Source organism: Phocoena sinus, chromosome 19 (assembly GCF_008692025.1).
Source record: "Phocoena sinus isolate mPhoSin1 chromosome 19, mPhoSin1.pri, whole genome shotgun sequence".
NCBI lineage: Eukaryota > Metazoa > Chordata > Mammalia > Artiodactyla > Phocoenidae > Phocoena > Phocoena sinus.
The window spans coordinates 59,388,837-59,407,965 of NC_045781.1; the positions used below are offsets into that span (position 1 = coordinate 59,388,837).

The 19,129-nt window shown below is 60.7% G+C and overlaps 1 protein-coding gene across 1 annotated transcript; it reads left to right on the plus strand.

The window, feature by feature from the left end:
* The first annotated feature begins 1,734 nt into the window (after positions 1–1,734).
* On the plus strand, positions 1,735–14,217 carry LOC116744780. Its single transcript, XM_032614850.1, has 7 exons — positions 1,735–2,829; positions 5,276–5,400; positions 5,495–5,743; positions 5,830–5,957; positions 11,349–11,457; positions 11,997–12,107; positions 12,803–14,217. Exons 1-7 carry the CDS (start codon positions 1,883–1,885, stop codon positions 13,876–13,878), a joined length of 2,745 nt encoding a protein of 914 aa, XP_032470741.1. The 5' UTR covers positions 1,735–1,882; the 3' UTR covers positions 13,879–14,217.
* The last annotated feature ends 4,912 nt before the right edge of the window (positions 14,218–19,129 follow it).

Consider the following 19,129-nt stretch of genomic DNA (forward strand, 5'->3'; position numbering starts at 1 on the left):
CGCCCAGTTCTCCTGGCCTTTGAAGTCTCAGGCTGGGGCGCTGGGTCTGGGGAGGCCCGGCAATCTCAAAGGCCTCATTTATGGAGCCGTGATGACATGTAAGCTAGAGGCAGGCCACTGCTCGCCCGGCGGCCAGGGAGTCCTGGGACTCACGTGGCAGAGACACCAGGGTTCAGGGCAGCGATGCCAGCACTGCCCCCACCGTGGCTCTGCCTCGTGGTCCTGCCCTGGGACCCTTTGCTCCCTTTGGGGTTCTCCACCAGGAGGTGGGGCGCCCTGGTTCCTGTGGAGCCCAGGCGAGGCCCTTCCTTCCACCCTCCTCTACGTGGCGGGTGGGGGACTCGTGCACGGCCAGAAACAGGCAAACGGGTCCACCAGGGTGTAAAACGGTTTGGCGGAATCCACCAAAGCTGAAGGTGTGCCTCTGACCATGCAGTCCCACCCGTGTGTTACCCAGCAGCAGTGTCTGTGATAGACGGGGACCACCCAAACGCCCACGCGACCTGCGCGTTAACGACCGCTGCGTGCGTCCGCGAGGGTGTCTCAGTGCTGAGTGAGGAAGGGTCCGGAGTCCACGCGTATCAGGTTCCAAAACAGGCAAAGTTAACCGATGATCGGGGCCGGGAGGACACCCCGGAGGGTCTGGTGCAGTCGGTGTTTGATTGATTGGGTGCTGCATTCCCGGCTGTATTTGGATGAGGTGTGCACCAACCTGCATGTTTATGATTCGTGTACTCTCATGTACGACGCGCTTCAATAAATAGCACCAACAGAGGCAAAGGGGGAAAGGGCCGTGTGAGTCGTCAAGGGCAGGGAAGGGAGCTGACGCTGGTGAGCAGGTGCGCCCTCCCCCGTCTGCTGAGGGGCACAGGACGGACCCAAACAGGAACATCACAGCTCAGCGCCTTCAAAGCACCAGACCCTCGGCCGGCCTCTGACTTCCCCCACCCGTGAGGGGCCGGCCCTGCGGTCCATGCCCACCCCGCCCTCAGAGGAGGCTTTGTCGTCAGCACCGGGCACTCTTTAGTGACAGAGTGCTGGCTCGGCTGCGGTGACCTTTTGCAGAGGCAGTGGGGGCCGTCGGGGGAGGTCTGGCAGCTCTGTCCCCGCCCCTGCCCCGGGAGGAGCCGGAGCGCAGGAAGCAGCTGGGGGTCCTTAGGGCAGGACCGCCTTCAGTCCGCGTTTAACGTGGGGCAGGCTGGTGTGTGTGCATGCGTGTGTGTGTGTGTGTGTGTGTGTGTGTGTGCGCGCGCATGTGCGCGCGTGTGTTTCTGAGGCAGAATCCGACGGCTTCAGGGAGGAGGTGGTGGTCTTGCATAGGGCCTGGAAGAGGGCTGGAAGTCTCAGTGGCAGGTCCGGAGCGGGACCTCCGCGCCCGCGACACCTGGAGGGGAGGCGGGCTGAGCACGGCGCGGCTGGCCAGACTGCAGTGGTCTGAGCGCCAAGCTGCCGGGACAGGCCCGGGTGGAGCTGCGCCATCTAGCGGCAGCCCTCGCGCTGCAGCCCGGGCACACGCCCGTCACGGTGCCGCCCTCAGGGGGAGGAGCTCTGCGGAAGACTTTTAAGGTCCTGAGGAAGGCAGGCGGTCTCATAGGACCGAAGGTAGCAAGAGGCCTAGAAATGTCCGGATCTGGGCGACCGCGCCTCCAGGGAAGAGGGGAGGTGGACTGAGGACCAGGACAGAGACACTGAGCCCTTAGGGCTGGCAACTGGGAGCTTGGGGTCCTGGCTGGGAAGTGACGACTGGTGGAGAGGCCCGGGGCCGTGCCTGGGCCGACATTTGTCCAGCCCCGGAGGACGGAGTGTGAGGGGCCTCCCGGTGGAGCCATGAGCTGGGCGGGACCCTGAGAGCAAGGACCCCTTCCTGCTCCCTGGCAGGACGATGCCTGTGCTCGGCCCCCAGAGGCAGCTGCTGAGTCCCCTGAACTCCACGTCCCCAGCCACCCCCCGCCTCGGGCTGGCCACCAACCAGACGGGGCCCCAGTGCCTGGAGGTGTCCGTTCCCGAAGGGCTGTTCCTCAGCTTGGGGCTGGTGAGTCTCGTGGAGAACGTGCTGGTGGTGGCCGCCATCATCAAGAACCGCAACCTGCACTCGCCCATGTACTACTTCATCTGCTGCCTGGCCGTGTCCGACCTGCTTGTGAGCGTCAGCAACGTGCTGGAGACGGCCGTCATGCTGCTGCTGGAGGCCGGCGCCCTGGCCCCTCGGGCCGCCGTGGTGCAGCAGCTGGACGTCATTGATGTGCTTATCTGCAGCTCCATGGTGTCCAGCCTCTGCTTCCTGGGCGCCATCGCCGTGGACCGCTACATCTCCATCTTCTACGCCCTGCGGTACCACAGCCTCGTGACATTGCCCAGGGCGTGGCGGGCCATCGCGGCCATCTGGGTGGCCAGCATCCTCGCCAGCACCCTCTTCATCGCCTACTACAACCACACGGCCGTCCTGCTCTGTCTCGTGAGCTTCTTCGTAGCCATGCTGGTGCTCATGGCGGTGCTGTATGTCCACATGCTGGCCCGGGCGTGTCAGCACGCCCGGGGCATTGCCCGGCTCCACAAGAGGCAGCGCTCCACCCAGCAGGGCTTCGGCCTCAAGGGCGCAGCCACCCTCACCATCCTGCTGGGCCCCTTCTTCCTCTGCTGGGGCCCCTTCTTCCTCCACCTCTCGCTCATCGTCCTCTGCCCTCAACACCCCACCTGTGGCTGCATCTTCAAGAACTTCAAACTCTTCCTCACCCTCATCATCTGCAACGCCATCGTGGACCCTCTCATCTACGCCTTCCGCAGCCAGGAGCTCCGGAAGACGCTTCAAGAGGTGCTGCAGGGCTCCTGGTGAGCTGCTGGGCAGAGGGAGGAGGTGCTGTCGTGCGGCCCAAGCCCTGGGTGGCTGGGGCGGTCCCTTGGCAGAGAGGACGGGCTAGGCCATCTCTGAAGGTGTGGATGCACAGACCCTCTGGGGCCCGGGAGGGGAATGGCACGAAGCTCCAGGAGGAGCTGTGGGGGATGGATGAGGCTGGGGAGACTGCAGGGCACGGCCCACGTCTCTCGAGTCCCCCCCTCGTGCAGAGACCCGCCGCACCCACTCTGGGACCGCCCCCCCCCCCACCCCCGTCCACTGGGATGTGCAGTGTGGTGGCAAAAGCTGTCGGCAGTGCTGCTCCAAGGACTTTGTGACCAGCAAGGAGGAAGGCGTGGAACCACAGTGGGAGGGTGGGGCTTCTCTCTTCTAAGGCTCGGTGGTGACCGAGGGCCAGGGCTCAGCCCATCTGTCGACACCGCACGCCCCCCGGCAGACAGTGCCGGCCAACACCTGCTCTGGGTGAAGCAGGGGCCATCGGCCTGAACTGGGGACCAGTACCCAGGCTCCTGGGGCCAGGAAGCAGTCTGGTAATAAATTCTATGCTTGGTGCAGCCTCCTTGCCATCTGTCTTGCCTCCTTCCAGAAGCTGCTTGAAGCTTGAGGTGGAGGAGTGGGGGCGGGGCTGAGGGGGGAAGGAAGGAAGGAAGTCCCAGGAACCAGCCAGCAACCGTGGCTGGGCTGCCCAGGTGAGGAAACCACAGCCCCGCCTGTGGGCGGGGAGAGCGCGGGAACCTGACCACACCCACCCGATCCTGTGCCTTTGCTTTCTCTGGGGTGCAAACCCCCGCCCAGAGCAACTGGAGTAAGGGCAGCAGCTCCCCTGCCCCCAGCCACCACCATGGTGACAAGACCCCAGCGCTGTCCAAATGCAGCAGAAGCAGGACCACAGTGACCCATGTGTGACCCTGGCCAGAACACGGCCCTCTCTCGGCCCAGTCCTGCAGCCCCTCGTCCGTATCCCTGCCTCGTCCAGCGGCAGGGTGGCCTGGAGGCTGGGGTCTGCTCTCGTCCAAGTGCTGCCCTTCTGGGAGGAGGGTCAGGGCTCCACCAGCCCTGGGGGGTGTGAGGCAAGGCCGCCCAGAAGGCTGTGAGGCTGTCCAGGGGCTACAGGGGTGTCCAAGCCCCAGGGGAGTGGGTCTCTGCGGCGGACCGTGCTGACTGATGCTGGGAGCCCTTGGGTCCTCTGCTGCAGCCCTGGGCTGAGTTCCCACCTGCTTCCTCCGCAGACACAGCATACATTCGACCCCCTTCCTGGTACAGGCTCAGTGGAGGAACAGTAACGGTATCAGCCAACTCCAAGGCAGGTCTAGTAATGCCTGCAGCCCCTGCCGCCCCCTGGCCAGCCACCCGAGCCCTGTCCCGGCCAGTTCCTGCCCGCCCACCACTGGCAGCTCCAGCCCTGACTGCTGACCTCGGGGCTGGGAGCTGGTTCCCAGCAGGGCCGGCTTTTGCTGGGAGACGGGATGATGAGTCAGCCTCGAGCCGGGCACCAGAGCCCTCTGGGGATGGACGGGGAGCTGGCCTGGCCCGATGCCACCCTGCGGGGCGGCAGGGCTGGTGATGGGTCCTGGTCAACTGGATGCAAAGCTTCTTCCTTTGCTCATCAGGGAGGCGCGGCCAGCTCCAGGGAAGAGCCAAATGCTCCCCAGGACCCCCTGAATGGGGACAGGGAGGGGCCCCAGGCGGCTGGAAGCCAACCACAGAAAGCCACATCATGGACGTGTTGTGAGGGAGGGCGTCTCTCGAGAACAAAAGGCCCATTTCTAGACTTGCCAAACTGGGGAAGCTGCAAGAGGAGAAAGAGAGGGGCGCGCACACAGCTACACCACACAAGCCGTGTGAGCGCACACACAGGAACAGGTCCGCACGGTGTGGCTGAGACCCTTCCTGAGGATTTTGTTACTGAAATATCAGGAGGACTTGATGATAGGCGGTTTCACTCTAACGTCTGACCCCAGCAGACTGCTAGGCCAGTGGGTCGTCCAGCCTCTGAACTGCGCGTCCACTTCACCACCTCCCTTCTCTCTCTTATGCGCACACCATCTCCCTACATAGCTCCCCTAGCCCACCGAATTTCCTTGGCCTCACTTGGACCAAGACCCCAGGGGTACAGGTGACATCAGGGAGAGTGAGTCAGACAGAAACCACCACCTCCCCCCACCCCACCCCCAGTCAGTTCTGTGCCTGGCTTGTTTGTGTCCTTCTGACAATTCCTGACACCGATGTTCACTGAGCAGCAGCTACATGCCAGGTGCTGTGCCTGGCAGGGGTACAGAGCAGCCCCCCCTGCTAGGTCCATTTGGAATCTCATGGCAGCCCCCTGGGGAAGAAGGGGCAGGTGGCATCCCCCCGTGCAGAGAAGAACAGTGAAACTCAGAGCTGCCATAGCAACCCACCGCCCCCCTCCTGCACTCACAGCCCTTCTGACTCAGACGTTTGTTTGGGAGCCCTGCCCCATGATTTCTTTCTTCTGGAGAGAAGTCGGTGCCTGCTGCGGCCTTTTCCTGGCTACCCCACCATTAAGGGACCCGGCAAAGCTCAGAGTACCTGGTCCGCCCCTTCGCGACACAAGACAGGGAGCTGGGAGGCGCCCATGTTGGCCTTTCGGGGTGGGAAATGGGGTTGGTCCCTACACAGGTGTGGACAAGAAAGACCCTCCTCGCAAAGCCGAGGGGCGAGGCTGCCGCTGGGGTGGGATAGAGGCGGCAGCCGGGCCGGGGGCCGAGGGCCAAGGGGGCTTCTATTGTCCTCCCTGGAGCTCGCCAGCCCCTCCTTTCGGGTGCGCGGTCCCCAGACCCCTGGGGCGGCGGGAGGAGGCGCTGCAGCGCGCGGTGGAGCGGGGATGCGCGGTGCTGATGCTGCAGCCCTGCCGCATTCTGCGGCGGCGTCCCCGGATTGGCCGCGCGCGATGACGCCAGGCCAGGCGCGGCGGGCGGGGCCCAGCCTATAAGAGCGGGCGGCGGGGGCGGCAGATCCTCCGCAGCCAGCCCCGGCCCCAGCGCGTCCGCCTGCGTCCCGCAGCCGCCCGCCACACGCACCGAGCATGAGGGAGATCGTGCACATCCAGGCCGGCCAGTGCGGCAACCAGATCGGGGCCAAGGTGAGGCCGCGCGCCGCCCCCCTGCGCCGGGCTCCGCACCCGGCGCGCATCCCGCGTCCCCCGCCCCCTCCTCGAGCCGGTCCCCGGGGGGAGGGAAGCAGGGAGGCGGTACGCGCAGAGCCGCACCCCGAGCCTCACTCGCCACTGCGAAGCCTAGAAGAAAAGGATGGGCTTGCCCTCGCTGCGGGCTGCCGGGACGCCGGGTCGTCCCCTCTGCCATTCCCACCCCCGCCTTTCCGCTGCCCCTACCGGGCTCACCTCGGGCCTGCGGGAGCACAGCCCAGGTCAGCCGCTAAACTCCATCCACCCGCCGCTGCAGGTGCGGGGAGGCGGGGGGGCGCTGGCTGGGCGTGGCCCTCTTCTCTGGGGTCACAATGCAGCCTTAGGCGAGATGGGTGGGGTGGGCAGGTTTGGGTGGGGCTCGCCCCAAAGCCATAATGATCCCCCCCCCCGGCACGCCAGTAACTTGGTACCCTCCAAGAGTCCAGAGCCGCCCCATGCCCCCGCCTAGCTGTGACCACCCTCAGCTTCCTGGCCGCACCCTTTTCCTTTGTTGGGGGAGGAATTGGGCCCGGACTCGGGATGACCTTGGTTGAGGACTGGACTCTCCCTCAGCGTAGCCCTGCCTGGGCAACCCCTGGCCCCTCGCCACAGGGTTGGATCAAACCCACGTAGGGACCGCGAGTCTCGGGGTCGGACGTGGGAACAAAGCCGGGGTGGGCGGGTGGGGTCGAGAGCTACTTCACCACTAGGCCCCTCCCCTCCATTGTTAGCCCACCTCACAGATGTTGGAACTGAGGCGGGAAGGGGATGGCGTCATCCCCAGCCGAACCCAGGAGGCAGGTGTCCCATCCCTAAGTCCAGCGAAGCTGTCCCTTGCCCAAGGTCACACAGCAAGTGGAGACAGAGCCTCTCCACCCTCCGGCTCTCCGTCTCTGCAGATGCCCGGCGCAGGGCTCAGGCTGAGTGGGTGCGGCCTGCTGCCCCCTGTGCTCTCCTCAGAACAGTATGGGGGGGGGCGGGCGGGTGGCTTTGTCAGCACCAAGGCCAGGGACCCAGCGAGGGCTGGTGTCGAGCTGGTTCCCCAAGGAGGCAGTGGGAGGAGACAGGTCCTGGAGGGGAAGGGGCCAGGAAAGGCTTCCTCTGGAGGCTGTTGCCATGGAAACCGGGCAAGAACAAAAAGCTAATTACAACAGGGCTGGGGCAGCCACGTGGCTGACATGTAAATTGCAACTTGGGCTGTAGGGTGGAGGCGCCTCACATGGGGGGGAGGGCGTAGTGGGGAGACACCCTAATCACCGAGGAGACAGCTGTGCCTGCCTGAGGAAGGGGCTGGGGGAGGGGAGGCCTGGGGGACCAAGGCCTCAAATTAAATCAGGGCTCTGGGGGCTGTCACTGACAGCTGCCCTGGACGGGCAGAAGGGGCCATGGGCTCATTAATGTGGTCACAGGGGCCAGGCCTGCCCTGAGCATCTGCTCCTCCGAGAGTCAGGGGTCACTGAAGGGAAGCAGGGCAGCCTGAGTCCCACCATGAGCCTGGGGGAGTGGTGATCCTGTCACGGGGTTTCCTTCTATGGCTGGACCGGCACTGATCAGGCAAACGCAGGTTCATGCCCAGCTGCAGCCCCCATGGGTGGGGGGCAGGGCAGAGGCAGCGGCCCGAGTGCTGGACAGTGGCCTCCGCAGAGATTTTTTTCCTGCTTCAAGTGCAGTGGCCCTTGGGTTTGCTCATTACTTTTTATTCATTTTGGCTTAATTTCCTTAACTCTTGTTTGTTTTTAAAACTAATATCTGATCCTTTTTAACAATGCAAAAGAGAGAGTGGTGGATTTGGGGGGGAGGGGGATCGTTTCTTCCTTTTCAACCGCTGCCCTTTGCAGTGACCAGTGGAAGCAGTCTAGTGGTTTCCTTCCGGCCTCCCAGCCCTGGAAAAATCTCCAGAACCAAACTGGACGCGCTCACAGCGTGTGTGGGGATTTGCCTGCCCCGGCACCCAGCACCTGCCCTGTGGACAGGCATGCGTTCCTTGGCCATTTTTGTTTCCAGCTTCCGTACTGGTTGTGACCTCCTGGTGGAGGGAGAGCAAACTTTTCTCGCCCATCACCAGCAAGCAGTAGCTGACTGGGGTGGGCAAGAGGGGCTGCTTCCCCTGCTTGGGGGCGGGCCGCCCGCTCGGGAGAGGGCCTGGCTGCGGGTGGGAATGGGAGTGGAAGTTATGGAGGGAGGTCAGGGCGATAGGGGCCAGGAGAGAGCAGGGCTCTCCTGAGAGGTGACATGACAGCATTTATGACTCGTGACGATGACCACTACGTGTTGGGCGCTGCACCTCTCGAGGCTGCGGTGGGATTGGGTGTCGCCCTTCCCCAAGGATAAAAAAAACGCCTGGGATGAACAGAGCAGGAGTTTGAATCTAGGCCTGTGTGGACACATCAGGATGGGCAGGGAGAACCCAGCTCCCACAGTGGGGCGAGGAGTCTGAGGACCCCACCCTCCGCCCCTAGGGGGCAGGGCCGTCCTGGAGCCTTTGTCTGCGCCCAGCCTCTCGGCCGCTGGGCGGGGCCTCGGAAGGGCGGGGCTTGGCCCTGACAACCAACGGGAAGAGGAATTTCCTGGTTTCCGCACTCCACCCCCACCCCCGCCCCTCCCAGTTGGGTCCAGCTTAACGCCCCCCCAGTCGGCCAGCCCTCCCTCCCGGGAGCCACTGCACCCCTCTTGCCTGGGCTCCTGCGCGCGCCCCGCCACCTCCCCCGCCCACGAGCATAGGCGCCGCAAAGGTCAGTACCACGGACAGCGCCGCGGCGCGCGCCCCCAGCTCGAGACAAAACCGTGGGGTCTGAAATAGGAGCCCTGGCCTGGACCCTGGGGTCCGCGCGCCACGTGGCAGTTTTCTTATCTGTAGTGATGATCATAATATTCTTTAATTTATAAAATAGTATTTTGTTATTTATTAAATGTTATATGATCTGTATATATAATATATTCTAAGTTTTATTATTTTAAATCACAATTCGTATTTGTTTTAACTACAAAAGCAATTATTAACGTATTCTCCTTCTAAAAAGTTGAAACATTGCAGATAAGGCTAAAGTGCCCATGTAAGCACCTCGCCCCTCTCCGTCCCTCTCTTCAGGCAGGACAAGTTATTTTCCACTATTCTAGTCCATCTTCCGTGCATAAGCACCTATGTGTAAAAAATATAGCATCTGCTGTGAGATTCTTGCTTTTACTCTGTATGTCATTGCAATGTGCCTTTTCCCCTAAGGGTGTGCCTTGGAGATCTGCTCATACCAGTGGTGATCTCTTATTGCAACACAATATTCCAAAGTATATTGATTTTTTTTCAAGTATCTTTTATTTTATTTATCAGTGAATATGACTTTACAAATTTAAATAACATCTAAGGCCTTTTAATTTTGTGAGGCCAACATTTGCTGACTGCTTTTATGTGTCAGGCCTTGAGTTGACCACTTGAAGTGGGTATCGTATTATGTCCACTTTACAGATGAGAAAACGGAGGTCCTGAGAGGTGGAGTCACTGGCACACACTGGCCAGTGCTGGGGTCTGCACTCACTCTGGTCTGCTGCCTCCTGGAAGCCTATGCATGTCATAGAGCGGTCCAGAGAACTTTCCATAGACGTGTTGGTGGCTCGGTGGCTGAGTCACTCTCTCCCCCTCCCACACTTGCCATCTCAAGCTCATCCCTTCTCTACAGGGGCTGTGGGTATCTCTGAAGCCAGGGGTCTGGGGTATCCCAGGGCTGTGGGAACCAAGGCCCGCGGCTCACACTGTCCTGAGGAGGGCATGGAGAACCCAGCAGTGGGAGGAAGCTCTGATCAGGCCCTGAATGCCTCAGTGACACCTCTAATTCCAGCGGTAATGCACACTTAATGCAGAAAAAAAGAAGAAAACTTATCAATGACAAAAACACACAAAGGAGGAAGAAGTCCAGCTCCCGCCCTTGCTGAGAGCTGACCTCTGATAACTCTCTCTGGGTGAAATGCCAAGATTCTTCTGTACATTTTATAATAATGACAGTTCATACTTCTCAGGTTTAAAAATGTTTTTATTTTTAACTAATCTTTTTTTTTTTTGAGAAGTTAACATGTGCCCGTGACAAAAATTCCAAAAGAACCAAACGGTGTGCAGTGCCAAAGCCTCTCCCCCAGCCCCGGACCACTCTCTCAGGCACGGCTGCCTCCCCCAGTCCCGGACCACTCTCAGGCACGGCTGCCGGGAGCAGATTTTTGAATGTCTGTCAGAGACATCTATATATAGATACGCACGTGAAAACTGATTTCTAACTGCTTTTCTCACTGAGCAGTCTTTTCCAGAGCACATGACCCATGTGTAGAGGCCCTTTGCTTCTTGGGGCCTTCACACCCGTTCTTCTGAGTCACCCCAACCCTGAGGGGCAAAGGGGAGGGGCACTGGTAAGTCACACGGTGTGTGACCACGATCTCCGGCCTGCATGGGCAGCTGTGCTCTGAGACAGCCTGGAAGTGCCCCTGGGGCGAGCACAGAGCACTGCGCAGCCTTCCCTTCACCCAGGGCGGGTGTCTTTGCGTGCTAATAATCCCACACGGCACTCACCATTCACAGGCTCTGTGCAGAGTAACTTGCTTTATTCTCGCAACAACCTGGCTTCATCATCAGGCCCACTGAACAGGTGAGGCCACTGAGGCACAGAGAACCTTCAGGACCTGCCCAAGGTCACACAGCTGGGAAGGGGTGGTCCTGCCCTGCCCCAGTCCTGAGAGAAGTGCGGTAGGTTCCTGCCCAGGGTGAGCAGGGCAGGAGGCCGTGGGGAGAGTGAGCCCTTGAAGCCGGGGCTGTGCCATCTCAGCTTGGACAGTCTGGGTAACCCCAGGCAAGTCATTCCCCACTCAGGCCCCTGTGGTTCCTGTTGGCTGAGGCCGCTGTCGTGCTGGACGCTGCCAGGCCCTGTCACTGGACATCTTTGCCTCGACACTGAGGGGCACGTGTATCCTGGACCCTGTCTCCAGCGCTTACCTTCTCTGTGCTTCAGCTTTCTCATCTGAAAGGAGGGAATTAAAAGCGAAACACCCCAAGAGGGTGTTTATTACTCATGGAGAAGTAGACTGTCCAAGGCCCCTGGTCACCAAGGGCAGAGCTGGGTCTGGGGATCCGGGTCTGTGTCAGCTGAGCCCTGAACCACGCTGAAGGCTCTGGTCTCCATGGACGTGCATATTTATTATGATAATTTTCTTACAGATGACAGAGCTAGGGGCTCTTTTTCAAAGTCACTCAAAGGGACTGGTGCAGGCTTTGGGTCCAAGCCCCGAATTTCGTACCAGGGCTTCAAGGCTACGGGAGGGAAGGGGCCTGGTGGGGGTCACAACCACCTACTGACCCCTCCGTTCCCCCTGCAGTTCTGGGAGGTCATCAGCGACGAGCACGGGATAGACCCCAGTGGCAATTATGTAGGGGACTCGGACCTGCAGCTGGAGCGCATCAGCGTCTACTACAACGAGGCCTCTTGTGAGCCCCCATCCTGGACCGAGGGGTGGGGTGGGGGGACCTTGACTGCTGGGTCCCAGCATCTCTGCCTTCCTTTTGGTTGGCTGGCAGGTGCGACCAGAGACTCACAGAATAAAGACAGGGCATCCTAATAACCCTAGCGAGATTCAAATGTGTTTAATGGCCATGAGACACAAGCACAGTCTGGTGGAATGGCCAGGGCTGGGCAGGGTCCCAAAGGCCCCTTCAGGAGGCCCATGGGAGGGTCCAGAGCAGGGGTTAGCTGGAGAGGTCGGGCAGGGGGCTACTCAGCAACTGGTGCGAAATGGTGTCTTTAGTGAACTGGCAAAATATTAACCTGCCCACGTAGACATGGGATTTGGTCCTGGCTGTCCGGATGTCAACCATGACTCCCTTTTCACACGTGGCTCCTGCCTCTCTGACCCCAGAGTCTGAGCTCTTAGGGTGAGAGCACGAGGCTGGCAGTCCGGGGCAGGACGTAGGGGGCAGGAGGGGCGCCTAGCTTCTGTGACCCATGTAACCCACCCCTCTGCCCTCAGCTCACAAGTATGTGCCTCGGGCCATCCTGGTGGACCTGGAGCCTGGAACCATGGACAGCGTCCGGTCTGGGGCCTTCGGGCACCTCTTCAGGCCTGACAACTTCATCTTCGGTAAGTTTCCCCTGCCCCAGCCTCTCCTGGTGGACCCCACTGCCGGCAAACCCAGATCAACAGAAACAAGGGCAGAGTCAGCCCTGCCTGTGACCCTGCAGAGCAGACCTGATCTCCCCAATCTGCAGCCTGGGACAGAGTCCCAGAGAAAGGGTTCTGTGCAAGGAGCAGAAACCACTTGTGATTTCAAGCAGAACGATGTGTGCGACAGAGGCTTGAGCTCACAGGATCCTTAGAGAGATGGGGGTGGGGGCGGGGGCGGGGGGCAGAAGCAGTGCCTCCAGAGGATACCGGCTCACGAGTACGTGACGTTGCTGTGGTCAGGTCAGCTGTCCTCACGCCCTTGAGTCTGGTGGCAGGGCCCTGGGTGCTCACACAGTGACAGGAGGAAGGCCACAGCCCACTTCCACCCCCTAGCGCTCAGCACCCCGACTCGTGGGCGTGAGCCTCTCCCGACCCCGGGCTGTGAGGGGTGCTGGGGTTGCAGTTTACCCTTCCAGCACAGCCGGCCAGAGGGTGGATGGCCTGGAGGGGAGGGCTGATCGACTCCCCACACCGTGTGGCTGGGAGGGGTTGAGAAGGTGCGGGCAGCCCCGCTTCATGGAGGGTAAACAGGCACAGGGCTGCGTCCGCGGCTGCCATCAGGCAGGCACTGGAGGTCTGACCCCGTCCGTGTCCCCCTGCCCCCGTCCCAGGTCAGAGTGGGGCCGGCAACAACTGGGCCAAGGGCCACTACACGGAGGGTGCCGAGCTGGTGGACTCGGTCCTGGACGTGGTGCGGAAGGAGTGTGAGAATTGCGACTGCCTGCAGGGCTTCCAGCTGACCCACTCGCTGGGGGGCGGCACGGGCTCGGGCATGGGCACCCTGCTCATCAGCAAGGTCCGCGAGGAGTACCCCGACCGCATCATGAACACCTTCAGCGTGGTGCCCTCGCCCAAGGTGTCGGACACGGTGGTCGAGCCCTACAACGCCACGCTGTCCATCCACCAGCTGGTGGAGAACACGGACGAGACCTACTGCATCGACAACGAGGCGCTGTACGACATCTGCTTCCGCACCCTCAAGCTGGCCACGCCCACCTACGGGGACCTCAACCACCTGGTGTCGGCCACCATGAGCGGGGTCACCACCTCCCTGCGCTTCCCGGGCCAGCTCAACGCCGACCTGCGCAAGCTGGCCGTGAACATGGTGCCCTTCCCACGCCTGCACTTCTTCATGCCCGGCTTCGCCCCGCTCACCGCCCGCGGCAGCCAGCAGTACCGCGCGCTGACGGTGCCCGAGCTCACGCAGCAGATGTTTGACGCCAAGAACATGATGGCGGCCTGCGACCCCCGCCACGGGCGCTACCTGACCGTGGCCACCGTCTTCCGGGGCCGCATGTCCATGAAGGAGGTGGACGAGCAGATGCTGGCCATCCAGAGCAAGAACAGCAGCTACTTCGTCGAGTGGATCCCCAACAACGTGAAGGTGGCCGTGTGTGACATCCCGCCGCGCGGGCTCAAGATGTCCTCCACCTTCATCGGCAACAGCACGGCCATCCAGGAGCTGTTCAAGCGCATCTCGGAGCAGTTCACGGCCATGTTCCGCCGCAAGGCCTTCCTGCACTGGTACACGGGCGAGGGCATGGACGAGATGGAGTTCACCGAGGCCGAGAGCAACATGAACGACCTGGTGTCCGAGTACCAGCAGTACCAGGACGCCACGGCCGAGGAGGAGGGGGAGATGTATGAAGATGATGACGAGGAATCCGAGGCGCAGGGCCCCAAGTGAAGCGGCTGAGGGGTGGGACGCGGCCGCGGCCAGGACCGAGAGGTCTGTCCCCTGAGCCATGTAGCCACTGACACACCCCGGCCCTTTCCCCCACCAGGCCCGGTCATGTCACCCTAGGGCTCCCAAGTGTGTGTCCTTTAGTACTTACAGCATCCCCGCCCTGTGTGTCTTCTCAGCTGTCTTCCGCCATAGGTCAAATCCATTTTGCGTGGCCCGTTTGTCTCTCTGCTTTATTATCAGCTCCAGGCCTGATGGTTTATGGTTTGGTTTGTTTTTTTTACTGGTTTGTGTTTATATCTTGGGGGGGATACTTAATAAATTTATTGCTGTCAGATACCCGTGCCTGGTGCTGGAGATTTCTTCTTATTCTGGAAAGTTGGGGCCAGAGGGGTTAGGAGGGGCAGACAGGGAGGCCTGGTGGCGGGGGCAGGACAGAGCATCATCGTCTCCCAGTGGGGGCTGACGTGGGCCTGTGCTTGGAACCTGCAGCTGTCCCAAGGTGCAGCCCCTGGCAGGCGAGCTCCTGGCGGTGGTGCTGGAGAAGGTGGCCATGGCTTCAGGAAGCCCAGGCGTGCTCTCAGGCGACCCGGGACAAGCCCCAGTCCCCTCCAGGGTGACTCGTGCCGCAGAGTTGTCCTCTGGCTTATACGGGTGCTAGACGTTAGAGGCAGGCAGCCGAGACCCAAAGGGGAGTCAGGAAGGGGGGACCTTGAGGACTCCCCCGGAAAATGTGGTGTGCTGGACGGCTGGGGCTTGAGCCCTGGGAAAGGGCGGGTCTGGTCGGCGAGTTGTGGGCACAGCACCCCGCGCAGCCGGACCGGGAGTGAAGTTCTGGCCCACGCGCCCCCTGGCGGTCGTTTCCTGTGGCCGCAGGGCACCCAGGGTCCCGCTGGAAGGGGAAACCTGGCCGCCCCCTCCTCGTATAGGGAGAGAAGTGGAATCCCAGAGGCGCTGCCTGCCCGGGGCCCAGGTGAGCCCGTGCAGAGCTGGACAGGCCCAGACCCTCTGCCCTCGGCCTCCCCACACCCCACCCCTCGAAGCCAGGGTCTCATCAAGGCCAGCTCCCCCGGGACACCCCTGCATCCCATCCTTCTGTGTGGATACCCGGGCAGAGAGAGGCCGAAGGGGCTGATCTGGACCAGGGAATGGAAGCCCCGAGAGGGCCGGCATCCAGGGCTCTGGCAGGAGCGGATGCTTCCAGGCGCCTGCTCCGGGCCAGGCCAGCTCTAAGCCCGTCGCGCGGCTGACCCTGAAGAGCTGTGTTCGCCCACCTCACAGGCAAGGCGGCCAGGTTACAGTGAGCGTGACTGTTTGTGTGTGAGGGTCTGAGCCCTGCGCTGCGCCCTCCTCTCTGGGTTGTGAAGGCCCCGACTCCACATCCACGGCAGCTTCACAGGGCTGCGGCCTCCATGCAGGGCAGGGGAGGGGTGTCCACAGCTCAGGTTCTCAAGGGGCTCAGTGACCCCCAAAGACTTGAGTTCCCCGCCAGGTGTTGACAAAGCTCCCGATAGCCAGGTGCTCATGCTGGGTCCCCCCGGTCCGTGGTCTTCCCGGGCTCTCTCCTGAGGGGTGGAAAGCTGTGCCTTGTTTAACCTTTACAGTGAGGCCACCAGGTTTCCAGGCAACAAACGAGGCTCAAAGACGTGAGTGTCTGCCCGTTGGCAGGTGGCACAGCCAGGGGTCCGGCCCAGGCTGTGTATCTCTCCACTTTGCTTCAAGTGGCCACAGATCCACTTCCCTCCGGAGCACCTGCACCTGTGAGAACTTCGTCCTGGCTCGGGTCACATAGATGAAGCTGGCCTCCTTGGGCCGCCCTGCCTTCTCTGCCTAGACTGCAGCCCCGCTTTAGCACTCACGATGGCCTAGGACACCTCTGTTGCTCCCCGGGGTTCCTCTCTTGCGGGAGGGGCTTGGCACCTCCTTCCTCCAGCCCTCCCTCCTCTCCTCCTGCTGGGTCCCTCCGCCCTGTCCCTTGAGCCTCCGGCTCCCTTTCTTTCTTTTTTTTTTTTTTTCGGTTTGCGGGCCTCTCACTGTTGTGGCCTCTCCCGTGGCGGAGCACAGGCTCCGGACGCGCAGGCTCAGCGGCCATGGCTCACGGGCCCAGCCGCTCCGCGGCATGTGGGATCTTCCCGGGCCGGGGCACGAACCCGTGTCCCCTGCATCGGCAGGTGGACTCTCAACCACTGCGACACCAGGGAAGCCCCGGCTCCCTTTCTTATGAGGGGCCGTTTAGTTCTCTCCTGTTTTCCTCAGTCCTAGCCTCACTCCTCGCAGACATTGTGGAGCAGAGACAAGCCAGCCCTGGGCTCCGCGTGAAGTCCTGACCCACGGCGTCCCTGAGCGAGGTGAATGGCTGTGCTTTATGTCAGCGCATTTCAGAGCAGTTCGCTGTGCACCTGAAAACAGGAACACACGTGGAAAGTGGCTGGAACAGCATGTGGCCCATAACAAAAGGCCTAAGTGTTAGCTCTTACATGCCTGTTATTATTGGTGAGGCGAGATCATGTGCAGGGATGCCTGGACAGGAGGGGGCAGGAGAAACCCGCTCAGGGGTTACCCAGTCTCACCTGAACCTCCCCGAAGGGCTCTGATGGGCCCAGTGCCATCCAGTATTGACACCACTGTTGGATGGCCTTTGGGGCCGCCTACCTCACGGGCTGTTTTGCCTTCAGGTCCGCCTGTCCCTTTCAGCCTGGATGATGGGCCAGGGGCATCTAGACCTGGGCACACTCCCGGCCCTTGCCCTGCGCCCTCAGCCTGGCATGCAGGGCTGCTCAGGGGCCAGGAGATGGCCTCACCCCCAGGGACAGGGCTGCCAGAGCAAATACAGGACGCCCAGTTACACTGGAATTTCAGATGAAGAACAAATAACATTCCACTTGGGGACATGTTTATACTAAGCAATTATTCCTCAGTTACAAAATCTGGAAATCTGAGACTGGGGTCCCCGGCAGCCCCACAGCTGGGCCTGTTCTGGGGGCCAGGCAGCCCTGAGCTCTTCACCCACTAGGTCACACGTCCCGGCACACTTGTGAGGCGGATGCTTCAGGGGAAGGGGCCGAGGCCTGGAGACAGGCAAAGTTGCCCAAGACCCCAGCCTCCAGGGGCAGGGACACAATTTGCATGGAGGATGCCGGAGCCGAGTCATCATGGATCCCACCACCCCTGGGGGACAACGACAGCTTGAGAAGGGAGGCAGTGAGTGTGGAATGGAGATGACCGTCAACTCTGCCCCTCTCCATGTGGCAGGGCACTTCCCCTCTCTAGGGCACCTTCCCCAGCTGCGAAGAACACGTCCACTCATATTTTAGGAGTCGGAACTCCGTATAGATTCAATCGAAAGAAAAGACTTAGGCTCTTAAAATTCTTTGAAAGCGACTTGCTTAGATAATAATAAATGAGTGGGTACACATACGAGTGCAATAAAGCTCCGCATGTTGAGGCCACCACGTGCAGGGGCTGCTGCCAGCACAGGTGTAGGGTTTGGGGTCCTCCCCAGGAGAGGATGGGCCAGGGCACTGGCGCTGTGGAGGAAGGATGGAGCAAGGCAGAACTGGAGGGAATGAAGTCACAGTGGGCTGGTGTGACGACACCCACCGCAGACCAGGACTGCGAAGCTGAGCAGGATCCCGTTTCCTGGGGAACTGCAGAGTTCAAGTATTAATACGCGTGGGACATTGGTGTGGGTGCTTCCGTATGCTTTTCTATCTTCTTCTCTGAGAGTTTCAGAGGAGGACTGTATTCTCATCCCTCAGGAACCATTTGTAAGGCCAGCTGAGAGTCTCCCCGGGACTCCTCCACTTTCCAGCACCTGTCATACAGCTAACACTCCTTCCAGCAGCCCTGGGGAACACAACGGCACGACTGTCAGAGGAAAACCAGAGAACAAAGATGAACGTGGTGGTGCTAACGCTAGAATCGATCAGTGGCTGCCTGGGGACAGAGGTGGGGACAGGGTGGGGGGGTGGCAAGGGGGCAGGAGGAAGCCTTTCAGGAAGAGGAAGGATAGGGTTACCATCTTAGTCAGTGTCATAGTTTCTCAGGTGTATGCAACTGTCAAAACTGATCAGATGGTGCACTTGAACACGAAGCTTGTCGTGTGTCGATCACACCTGCATAAAGCTGTCAAGAAAAAAGAAACTTCCAACAGCTGTCATCTCACCGCAAATCAAAGGCAGTGTGTTTACAAGGACCCGCAGCCCCTGGCCTCTCCCGTTCCCCTCCTCGCCCTTCGCTGTTCACCAGACTCTGGCCACAGGAGCCCACTCTCCGTTGCGCTGGCACACAGCCTCTTGTGGCGCCTGGGGGCCTTCGCAGGTGCAGCTCCTGAGCGCTGTTTCCCAGCTGTCCTGCGGTTCTCTCCTTCTTACCGCGTGGGTCTGGAGCACGACGTCCTCCTCCCAGACCTTGTTTGCCACCTTGTCATCCTGTGTATTTTCTTCCTGTGCTTCATATCTCTTACTGATTTGCATCTTTGCTTATTGTCTGTCTGGCTCCTTGAGTTCTGGGGCCGTGTCTGTCTTCTCCCCGCTCTGTCCCAGGGGGAGTGGGCCCCTTGCCAGGTGGAACATTCTTCCTCTCAGGGCCAGTCTCACTCAGGACTGGCCCTTCCTCAGTCCCTGTAAGTAAGTACCTACGTGTCTAGGTACTGTTCTAGGCCCCAAAGAGTGAAGAAAGCAAAAAAAAAAAAACCCTTGTCTACAGCCTTTATTTAGTGTCTGGTGCGGGGCAGGGGGTGGAGGTGGGGTGGAGACAAAAATCAAGTGAAAATGTACAAGACAGAGGACATCAGGCAGTGACACGAGTCATGGAGAGAAACCTAGCAGGCGCCCCTGGAGAGCAGCAATTATACTGGTTCCCACAGACACAGACTTCTCCAGCTCCCGCCTCCATCTCCACTGAGCAGCCCCTAGTCTCACTGTGCCTCAGTTTCATCCTCTGTGAAATGGGGTAGAATTGCAGTGCTTCCCTCCCTCACCGGTTGTGAACATGGGTGGAAGGAAGTACAACCATCTGCTGCTTGCAGTGATTCCCTCTTCTGTTTTTCCCCCCTCAACCACTGGGGTTTCAAAGAAAATTAGGGGACTTCCCTGGTGGTGCAGTGGTTAGGAATCCATCTGCCAATGCAGGGGACATGGGATCGAGCCCTGGTCTGGGAAGATCCCACATGCCATGGAGCAACTAAGCCCATGCGCCACAACTACTGAGCCTGCGCTCTAGAGCCCGCGAGCCACAACTACTGAGCCCACGT